This window comes from Zonotrichia albicollis, chromosome 1 (assembly GCF_047830755.1).
Source record: "Zonotrichia albicollis isolate bZonAlb1 chromosome 1, bZonAlb1.hap1, whole genome shotgun sequence".
Taxonomy (NCBI): domain Eukaryota; kingdom Metazoa; phylum Chordata; class Aves; order Passeriformes; family Passerellidae; genus Zonotrichia; species Zonotrichia albicollis.
Genome location: NC_133819.1, coordinates 16363398 through 16374945, shown reverse-complemented (window position 1 = coordinate 16374945; position 11548 = coordinate 16363398). Strand labels below are relative to the sequence as shown.

Sequence of the window (11548 nt, the reverse complement as noted above, 5' to 3'; positions counted from 1 at the left end):
CAGGATTTTCCTCCCCAGCTGGATCCCTACAAATCTATGAGATCTGGAGGGAATCATTCAAGAATCCTCAAAGAGCTGGCTGGTATCATTGCAAAACCTCTCTTGATGGTTTTTGAGCAGTCCTGGGAATCTGGAGAGGTCTCAGCTGGTTGGAACCTTGTGAACATTGTCCTAGTTTTCAAGAAGAGCAAGAAGGACCCCAGAAACTGCAAGCTTGTCAGTCTCACTTTAGTGCCTGATGAAGTTATGGGAGGTATTGAAAAATACCTGAAAGACAACACAGTCATGTGGTCACAATGTGAAGTCTGACAGACTCCAAGAAGCCTTTGGACAATGCTTTTGGGCACATGGTGTGATTCTAGAGAATGGTGCTGCGCAGGGATGGGATCTGGACTTGATGGGTCCCTTCCAGCTTAGCTTATTCCATGATTCTGTGATTCTGTGAAAGCCAAACATGATAGAAACAGCTGCAACCCTGCTCTCTGACTGGCCCTGAGGTATTCCTCATGCCAGTGATTCCTCATTAACTCTTTGTGGTGAATCAGGGAGAGAAGGCAGTTCCCTGGCTTTCAGATCATCCCCAGAGCAGTCACCAAGGCCTTTCCCTGGTGCAGGGCCCCTTTTGACTAATGCAGAACAATTCCTAAACTGTCTCCCATTGCCGGGGATGACACACAGGGTAAAAATAAGGATTTTCTGAGCATTAAAATTCCAGAAGCTTATGATATTTTTTATAACCAAATCTGTTTCCTGTAATAGCAGCTCACATTTGGTGTGGTTGATCTCCACTGATGGATAATTTAGGTAGATAAAAAACATAATTCATCAAAGCCAGGGAATATGATGAAAATCTCTGTGAGTAAAGAAATCATGAAGAAAGGGGTTTAAGCCTGCATAGCATTTCCCATAGCCAAAGCTAAATCCATTCTTCCTTTCACAGTACAGACATCAACCTCCTCCCTCATGTCTCCTTCTAGCTCCTGATACAGTGGCCACTTCACACACTTGTGTGTGGGTATCCAGGTCTAGCTGCTGTCCTTTGCCAAACTCCAAATTAAAACATAAGCCACCAAGTTATCAAATGTCCTCAAAATGGCCTGTGTGTTGTCCTGGGACTTGGTCTCAGTCTCCCTGGTGGAATGCTTCACCTGGCATATGTATTTATGCATTAGGTCACCAGTGGAGGATATGAGGTTACAAAGTGAGGACTATAGCTCAGTGGCTGCAGCAGTTCTGTGGTGCTAGGAGATTCTGCAATCCTGAGCCTGAGAAATATTCTAACTACTGAATTGAAAATTGGAGCTCCTCTTACTTAGTGGTTTATAAGAATTTGGAGTGCTCAGCTCTGGCAAATGATGTAACAGAGTAGGTGGGAGCAGATTGAGTTGGTGTCTTCATGTCAAACTTGGGTACAAAGTAGGTGCCAAGTAGCTCAGCATCATTAAGATGTGGGTGTTTTTACACATTCCCAACAGCAAAAGTCAGGCTGTACATACTCCCTCAGGAACTCACGTATCAGCTGAATACCCAGATCTCCACTGACATGTTGGGTGGCCAGAGGTGTTGCAGAAGAACATTTTTATCACAAATCAGCAGGACATAAAACCTGAAAGTGATGATTGCCCACCAAATCTGAGCTATCACCCCTCCCACACAAGTGGAGCAGCTTTGCCAAGGCACAAAAGTTAAGAGATCACTTGCACTGGGCTCTCTGCTATGAGCCCTGAGCTTTGGATGGGCTGACTTCTCCTTCTCCACCCAGCCAAACATCCACACAGGGTAATGTAGGCAAATGCAGCCTGTGCTCTGAAAAAAATGCAATGACCAAAGTTTCTCCCAACTGATGGACCTTCTCCAGGGACTCAGGTCAGTGAGTAGCTACGGCCTCCCCCTGCACTCCTCCAGTGTGGAGGATTTATCAGCATCAGGCCACGTTGTCATTAGCGGTCATTACTCAAACCCTGCTGCAGGCATTTTCATTGGGTAGGAGCTAAACTACTTCACACAACTACGTACCACAAGGTGTATGGATCAGAACAACTTTTCTGTTTCGTCCTTGCCCATCACAGGCTTGTGTCCCAGTACAGGGAAACCCTGACTATTACAGGAAACCAGAAATGCAAATGCCTAAGGACAGATAAATGAATATTTAATTCAAACCAGCAAGATGTTGTTTGCAGTTATTTATTTTACTAAAATGGTTACATATGTTGAAACAAAGAAGAGCAATAGTAATAATGTTTGTTTTTCCAATATCATAAATAATTACTGAGTTTTCATTAGCTGTTGGCTCAGCACTGATCATGACTTTCGTTATTTAAAAAAGACACACACATAATTCATCAGAATTTGTGTTTTCAGAAAACTCTAAAGCAGCAGTAGAAAAAAAATAAATTAAAGGAAACAGTAACAAGAAATTAGGCCAAGTATTTCTTAAATTTAAAACCCACTTGATGTGTTTTACAGATTATTCTTGTGCTTTGATCATTGGAAAAGAGAACCATTAACAAGTTGTTTATACAATGGCTTGCCTTCTCCAGTTTTACTTCAGACGAGTCCCCAGAAGTACCCTTTCTACGTGACAAATTTTGTTGTTTATACAGACAAAAACACTGAATATTCCTAACAGAAGAGTTTGTCAAAACCATGAATTTATTGTCACAAAATATTTAATACCAGAATAACTTATAATAGTATGAACAAAAGTGAAGTATTAACTCTCTGCTATTAGTTATAAACTCACATTATTATGCCAAAATCCAGTAAAGTATTAAAAATTAATGTCATGGAATCTTAGACATATAATGATGCAAGTCAGTAAAACATACTTCAACTGTTCATACAGTCACAACATACATTTCTTGCTTGGCACTTTAAGTCAATGCAAATCAGCAATTTAGAAAACAAAGTAAAAATATATATGTACAAAATATTTTCATATCAAATAATTTTCATTGTACACTAAATAAAACCAACAACGTTATGTTACATCAAGAAGTTTCCTAAGAAGTCACACCAAGGCTGATATTTGCAATGTGTCTTGACTATTTTAGTGCAACTCAAACAGCCTCTATTTGCAAGTTAGTTACATCATTAGCATAGTCCTGCTTCCATTGATGTGGGAGTTCTGCCATTAAACTCAGCAGGAGCAGAACTGAAGTCTTGTCTTGTTCATTGATGGCTCACCAGAAAGAGAAGCAAGGAAAGGGATAAGTAGGAAAAAACCCAACAGGATACCCACAGGAAAAAATCCAAATCTAGCAACAATCAGCTCTTTTCCAGTTTTCTGTAACAGATTCTCTATAAATTGGTTTTGGCTTTGCCACTGTTTATTCAAGCACTGTAAACCTCATTAGACTATTGTTATATGACTTAAGAATAACTTGCACACCTCCAGATAAAATTTTAAAATAAACCTGGTTTTATGACAGTTATTACACTCAATAGCAGTCAATTTTAGAGACATGACATTTAATACATGGTTTAGTATCTTCTTAAAACATTCCTGCCTTAAATGCTGAGATTTTTCAATGTTTCAGTTCCTTCTTTAATTCTTGTTTGGGCTTTGATAGTTTGTATTACAGGCTTTTCTTACTGAAATGTGAAATGTCAATCAACTGTCCTCATTTATGCAGTACATACAAAATAAAAATGTTTAAACCACATTAAAGTAATAAGTTCCACCATGGAAACATTTCTGAATGGCACTGTAGTTTTAGTTTTGTACAAGAAGAAACCAATTTTACTTCTATCAAAACTTCAGTAAGTCACTAGTAAAGCTTTAAAATTATAGAAATTCAACTTGAATTTACAACTAGTCTGACTAAAACCTTCTCAGCTAGAAATCTTTAATGAGCAACACAGCATACGTATAAGTTCAAAATAATCTGAACAATTAACTTATTTCCTAAATTTGTGTGTTCTAGAGTATTGCACTTTTCAAAGGAATGGTTTTGGTATTTTAATATACTGCATATACAGGTAAGAAACATGCATAACAACCTTATCGTCACTTTGACAAAACGTACTGTACAATTTTTATAACACTGTTGATTAAAAAAAAAGAGAGTGAGAATGATGTAACAATTTCATTAAGACTCATCAATTTGTACAAGTCAAATAAGCACAACTCTCCAGGGCCTTCAGCAGTAATGTGTTTAGCCCTCGGCTGCTTAAGCCCACTTGGAATAATATACAAAGTTTAAGCATTATGGCATTGTCATTTTGAGGCATACCACTGTTGTACTATGCCCACGTTATAGCTTATTTTTTCAAAGCAAGGCACTTACTGTAATAGCAATGCAAACATCTTATGCGCACTTTGATTAACATAAAATAAGTTAATGTTTTGATAAAAACAGGGTTTTTATAATTTACATGCCTTTTATAGAAGCAGTTGAACATTTCATTTAATACAATGAAAACATCTGAGTCAGAAGGGACCTTAATTTTTTTTAACTGACCATTCTGTAAAAGGGGGCCTATTTTCCACATTTTCCCCCTGTCTGTGAACCGGATTTTGCTGAAAACAAATCCTGTGAGGGAAATGTCTGTTTGACGTGAAAAAGAAAGAGGACCCATCCCTTAAAACTGCTGAACTAATGGCACTTTAACAGTCTTTACTTCTGATATATGTGATGATTTCTGAATGATGCAGCTGGTGGTTCCCTGCAGTTTGTCCTTCCCCTGGGCAAGGTTCGTTAGGGCCATGGCTGCGTTGATCTCCTTCCAGTATGTCTCGTCTTTGCTGGGTCCCCTTCTGTTAGCTGCACTAGATTCAAGCAATAATAAATACTTACACACACATCTTACATAGCTACATGGTGTCAGGAAAACTGTATAGCAACAATAGTTTTGGAAAACTGTGAAGTCCCTTACTCACCTTTCACACTTATTTGGTCCATTCTCCAGATTTTCTGAAAACAGGAAAAGAAAAGTCTATTTTATTTTAATAGTTTTAAAAACAAGCATGTTCAGGGAATAGGCATATTGAAAAATAATCCAAGATTTATTTCCAAATTTGCTACCAGATCTGAAAGAAAATCTTTGCTTTGACACACATAAAGGACCAGCTTCATGCAGGCATCTTCCTGGAGAAAGCTATACTGAAGGTGTAGCTGTTCCTGAAGGTTCACCCACATCTTGCAGGGCAATAGAGGAGCTCTTCAAAACATATTTATGTTTTGAATACCGAGGACATAAGGAATTGCAAAACCTAAAAATAAAAATCAGCTTCATTGCCTTTCAGTGAATGCCTTCTAGTATGCACTAAAAATAGGACACTTGATGTGTGTGGGTTTCAGTGCTCCCCTTGCAGAGGCAGCTGAGAAGGACACAAGTAACAAGCACACCTGGTCAACAGCCCTCAGACATGAAATTGCATCACAGGCATGAACTACACTTCCTCATCAACAGTCATATTTGTTCATTCACTAAGTCCTCACGTCCCAGAGAAGCCAGAAATATTTACAGAAATGTATAAGCTTTATTCAGTGGGTTTGCTATCCTGACACAGAAATACATTATAGAGGAGCAAGAAGCCGATGCCCAACTGCAATTCCTATGGAAAACAGGTCAAACCAAAGAAACAGCAATGGCATGAGCACTAGTGGCTACAAGACCCAAAAAGCGTCTAAACACAACATCAATCTCAAAAAGTAATGTACATCTTTGTGAGGCCAGATTCCCAAATAAATCAACCTTACTGCTAGATTTCCATCAGATTATTAATTAAAAATTGATCTTCTTTAAACAGAGCTTCCAGTGGAATAACCCTTGGTAGCCCTTCCCTTAGGAGCAACCTTGCCCACCACAGCCAGCAGCCCATTGTCTCCTACAGCCAATAATTCAGCTCAGATGCACTGCCCAGTACTTGGAGGTGACTGCTGGAGACCACAGTTCCAATAAAGAGCCACAGGCAGACCAGCTGCAGTTTCAGAGATCAGCTGTCTGCCTGTTTGATCTAGCAGGCCTCCATCCTTTTGAAAAACAGCTTTATAAATAAATGTTCCCAGGTGACCAAGATTCAAGTGTTGTTCAAAAATTGCACAGCTTAAATCAGTGTCTCTTAATATTTCCTAGAACAATGCTTGAATGGGATTTAAGAAGGGGAAGACCAGCCTATGCAGAGGAAGGAACCAAGGAAAAAAGAAACATTTGATCCATAAAGAGGTACTGGATTACACAAAAAGTCTCCTTCTTCACACTGTACTTCACTATGAAGAATTCCTTAGCCCTGCTTCATTGTTTTTTCTAATTAGAGACAATTTTCAAGATGATGTTTAGGACTGAATAGATCAGTAGGTATAGAAATGGAAATGGCAAGTAATAGAGAACATCATGACCAGAGCAAACCTGGCTATAAATACACCTCTCTCAAGCATCTGTCCGTTTCTTTTGCTGTTGGAAAATATTTCCTATGAACAAAAAAATTGCTTGTACAAACTTCTGAGGGAAGTAGGTGTGAATGGTGACACACATTCCAATTCCAGCGTTTATTTGAAGGAGTATTTGCAAATATTTTTTACTGGTGTTTAGCCAGCTCTCAAAGAAAGCATCTTGCCCATGGTATATAAAAGCAGTAGCAAAACTAAAAAATGAAATCCAGGAGGAAAGAGCTGCCCATTCTTTAACTTTGCTGAAGATTTTTCCTGAATCACACATATTTATTTTCTTATTCTGTTCATATTTTATGGTTTTTTCAAACAAATAATTTATGTCAAGAAACTCAAAGCTAGGTTAAAATAAAACCATCACTGATAATTTGCAAAGCTCTGGCTAATAGCTGCTCTTGAAGCATGTTAGTTCAATGAAGTCTGAAAATCCATAATTTCAAAGAACAGGCCCTCTTTTTCTTGCCAAAAATCCTTTTCTGCTATACCAAACCTCTGACAGCATATGCCAGTTTGCAGTACCACAGCATCCAAGCAGCTCCCTTGTGTCTGAACAGCCTTTAGCAAAGGAAATAAGTATTACCTTTTTTTTTTGGTTGGGGATAACCTCAGTGAGAGAGACAAAGACCTTTCCTTATGCTCTCCTTGACATCTTGCCAGTCAAACCAACTTGATGTGACTCAAAGCAAAAGTGGGGTTCACTACACATGCCATGAAAGTGCCATCTAAGTCACATAAATTTGTATCCTTTTTTTGTCTGGACTCCATTCATAATGAACAGAGATGTTCCCCAAAAAGTGGATTCAGCCACTCTATTCAACACTGCAGCCCAAAATCCCTGTGTGCTGCTGCAAAGCCAAATCCCTGAGTCCTGTTCTGTGGCCCCTTCCTCACACTTTGTCCTTTGGACAGCATTATCATCCATGGTGATGTGCTGAGAGCTGGATGGGGGAGGACCATCTCTCTCCTTTGGCTATTCAGTATATCAATGATTCATATCTATTTTTATATAGAGACATTAGACACTGCTAGTATAACTGCAGGCTTAATGGCTTAGCTCAGCCTGGAAGAAATGCAGGCTACTCATGTCTGGCTCTTCAGTCCCCAGAGAAAGAACACAGATGACAAAATGTTATCAATCATATAAAAAAACCTGCAAAATTGTGAGTCTTACCCAATATTTTGCTTTTTCTTCATCTTTTGTAATCTATCTGCTCTGCCTCCAACTACTAATTAAAGATTTTGATAATTTGAAGCTTTTAATATGTGAGAATTGCAAGAATTGCAATTCACAAGAATTGCAAAGTATATTTCAACTATAAAATATTAAAACCTATAAAACTATTTTGGTGAGATTGCTCCATGAAAATAATCAAAGAATTGCACTCTCAAAATGGAAAGTGTTCACTTGTTTGACCATCACACAACACATCCCTAGATTTAATCTCTGAGGCAATTAGGAAATGGCACTGGGGCTGGATAACCTCTGGAAATGGTGATGAAAGGAATGGAAAAACAGTGGAGCATGCTGAATCTCACCAAGTAGCCTCAGCTGAGGACTCACCCCAGAGCAAGTGCTGATGGGCACTGCACTCCTGACCCTCTCTCTACAACGTGAGAAGCAGCATTTTACCAACCTTGAGGTGATAAAGTTGCACCAGAGCTGTTCTCTCCCAGCACTGTGGTTACCTTGAACCTCATGCACCTTCGGTAGCAGAACCTCTGGTCTCTTCCTAAAGTGTGGCTCTCTCCATAGTCAGATCAAGGCAAGCTGTCACACAAATCTAAACCCCACAGACTGGTCAAGCGTAGATCAGTGTGCCAAGTGACTCCTGGGAAAGCCAGCACTGATGAATTATTGTATTCCACACTGTTCCCAAGGCTCATTTGGTAAGCTAAAAAATTCTGTTTACCCTACTACACACAGACATAAATACATTTTAACAGCATACAACTGGCCAGCACAAATAATTTTCCTAAACAAACAACAGTAGTGCTCAATAGCATATTTAGCAATTGAAACCAGAAGAAGCTGCTGCTGAAGGTGTTTTGTAGCATCTCAGAAAGGATTATGCTTCTTGTCAAAGGATGTTGGTATGCTTTCAACATATATTGAGATTCTATAATAAATCTATTTAATATTAAACCTCAGAAATACATTTTTGCTACATGTTTGGAAATCACTTAAAACAGTGGTCATTTTCTCTGTAGCCAGAAAGTTTTAAACACTGTGAAAATAGAAACTTAATCATTTAAAATTAGGAGTTGTCATTTATACCTCACTTTCTGGTGCTTCATTCTGTAACCATCCAGAGAATTACTTTTGCCTGGCCAAGAATGTCTCATTCTGCTCTCAACATCCACCCCAAGAAACCAGCAAGGCAGGATATTTGTTCCCTCTTGTTTATAATAGGAAGTCACTATAAATCACCTACCAAAGGAATTCTGTATACCTTTCCATTAGTATGAGTTTTCAGTATACAGTTTACTGTAGGGCATAGTGCCAAGAGTGTAGACACCAGACAATACCAGCTTTGTGATACAGCATGGTATTTTTCAGGACTCACATAATTATTAATAATATACATGGCATCTTTTTTTTACCATAAAATTTCTTCATAAATACTCACTCCCTGATCCTGACAACTCTCTTGCAAGGTAGCCTGCTGTCCCATTTCAGCAGAGATGTAAATGAGACACAGAAGTCCAAAGTCAAAATACTGCCTAGGCAATATTTTGACTATTTCAAAAGCATTTAACAACAGAATTTTCCAGGATTTCTCTTATATTTAAAATGTTTTCCTTTGTTCTTCTGCTATCAGAAAGGACTAGCCAAAGAAAATGAAGCCCAGGGTTCTTGCAGGCAAACCAACCTTAAATTGCACAATAGCATCACATACCTCCAATTTACTATGCACAAAGGCTCTCTGGTGACACAGAGCTTGCAGCACATTCAAACATTTCAGAACAATTCAGACCCTTACTGCTCACTGCATCCAGACTAAGAATTTTTTAATATATCTGGACGACTTCAGGGGTGTGCTAAATAATGTTAATTGCAGTTAGATGTTACATTTGGATTTGAGAATTCTAGACTAAGCACTGCATGTGTGCAGTGATGAAGTAGACCCCAAGGCCCTGCTGGATCAGGGAAAGCAGGGCTGAGCCCTTAGGCAGCACCAAGCAGCCTCACTTTGCTCCCCCACTCACTGGGCTGTCCAGCTGAGCCACAACAACTGGCTCAAACCCTGCTTTGTGTTATCAGGTAACACTGACAAAGCAAAGATGGCTTGAAACCAACAGGGGAAAGAATGTGTGAATGAGGGAATGAGACAGAGATGGAAGGGTACAGAACATTATGTAGTGGGGAAAAAATGGTCATAGAAGTCAAGGCACAGTAGGTCAGTCTCACATGACCGTCGTATTTTTTGAAGCTACTTAAACATGTACAGATTCCTGGTGAATTACACATCTTCTAGCTTAAAATAGAGGGGGGGGGGGGGAAAGAACTGCTGGCCTCAAATGGTGAACACTATAAAACATTTGTTGGTTCAATAAAAGGTCCTGTATAACTTATCTTCATTTTAAAATTGGCAACATTATTCAGTTGTTTCTCTCACTGCCACTCCTGAACTTTCTTTTGTTGGTTTTGGAGACTCTGGCTTAACATGTGTTGACCAGCATTTTCAAAACAAGCAAGAAGAGGAAAAAGAAGGAGAAACAGGAAATAAACCCAGGCATCTGAAAGAAAAATGAACATTACATGTGTGAGTAAATTAGTGGGGAGCTGAAGTATTTCTGTAGGTCACATACTCATGCACACCTTGATCCCAGTATTTTCCAAACCACAATTTCAGGGCGCATAAGACTTTCAGATCTCTGTTTTTCCAAGAACAAAGTTGGGTTAATTTGATTTAATACTCCTGTGCTCTTCTGCACTGACACAGCTCCTTTACCCCTGAAGGATCCCAAAGTAAACTGTGAACCACACAACACCACTAATATTCACCCACATCTGGGGAGGGAACGTGGCTTAGCCCAGGCTGCTCAGCAGTGCAAGGGAGGGGAAACTGTAGCCCAAAGCAGCAGGCCAGGGCTCTTATAAAAAATGTCATTTAATCTTGGTGCAAAAACTACAGTAATGTTTTGAAAAACAAGAAAGCCTCAGCTTCTCTAGTTAGAATTGGAGGAAGAAGGAACTGGCCATCCCATATTTACACTTGCAGCCTCCCATTTTGAGCCTAATGTAAATAGACAAATGAGCCTGTAAACACGGATAACTGCTCAGCCAGAGACCCACACCACCACAGGCTTTCCACACACAGGCAGGGCTCATCCCACCCAGCACTGAAACTCCCAAAACCCTTTTCCTTTTGCACCATCCTCCCAGTTTCCTCAGGACAGTAGACCTATTAAGGATGAATTATGAAGAAGTGCAGACAGAAAAGCTCATGCTGGAAGAGACTCCAAACTGCAGAGTCTCCTACAGAAATATTCCCCAAACACGCCCTGGCAGCTGATCTCCTGCAGACCCCAGGCCACCTCCACATGGGACCCCTTCAGTGTTGCCCCTTTTGAGTCCCCTCCTGCCCCAAAGCAGGTCCTGGGCTGGGAAGGTCTGTGTGAAACCACCTGGTTGGGGCTGGCAGCGCTCATGCAGCAGATCCTTTAGGTGGAGGAATGAAAGTCCCTGCTGGAGTTTCAGGTGACCTGTGGCTGCAGACACAGCATGGCAGTGTGACCTGGGAGAGGGCAGGATACCAATCACAGCTGGTCCCATCTCAGGGGTGTACTGGATTTCTACTGACAAAGATTTATTGCCATGTCCTTTGGCTGGGTGGGAGGAGGAAAGCTGTCAGAAACCTGCAGGAGTGAGCTCTGGGCCCAGGCTCTAGAGAAAGCTCCTTTTCAGCAAAGCTTTATTTTACCACTGTTCTCTTTCTTCCAGGAGGAGGTTACAGAGCAGCTTGTAATGAAGTCACCCCCACAACCCTGTTACCTCACTCCTTTGGCTTCCCAGGGACACCAAGTATAACAACTGACCTGTCATCAGCTGTTATGTCCTTTCAGATGAACAAACTGCATAATGACAAATTATGTTCACAGTAACCACTAGAGTGAATATTTTTCCCTGCTCACCCAGTGGATTTTTTCTC

General features: G+C 40.1%; 1 protein-coding gene across 7 annotated transcripts in view; it reads right to left on the bottom strand.

The window, feature by feature from the left end:
• Window positions 1-2168: 2168 nt before the first annotated feature.
• MKX (mohawk homeobox) overlaps window positions 2169-11548 on the bottom strand; it is a 50036-nt gene continuing 40656 nt past the window's right edge. For 3 of the 7 annotated variants that reach the window (XM_074534411.1, XM_074534467.1, XM_074534486.1), the window contains 2 exons: window positions 4883-4916; window positions 2169-4771 (listed from right to left, as the gene is read on the bottom strand). In XM_074534411.1, the coding sequence (XP_074390512.1) occupies window positions 4585-4771; window positions 4883-4916 (221 nt within the window). In that variant the 3' untranslated portion in view covers window positions 2169-4584. Of the gene's footprint in view, window positions 4772-4882; window positions 4939-11548 lie in introns of all 7 variants that reach the window. The other 4 variants (XM_074534500.1, XM_074534511.1, XM_074534495.1 and 1 more) reach the window with 4 other exon arrangements.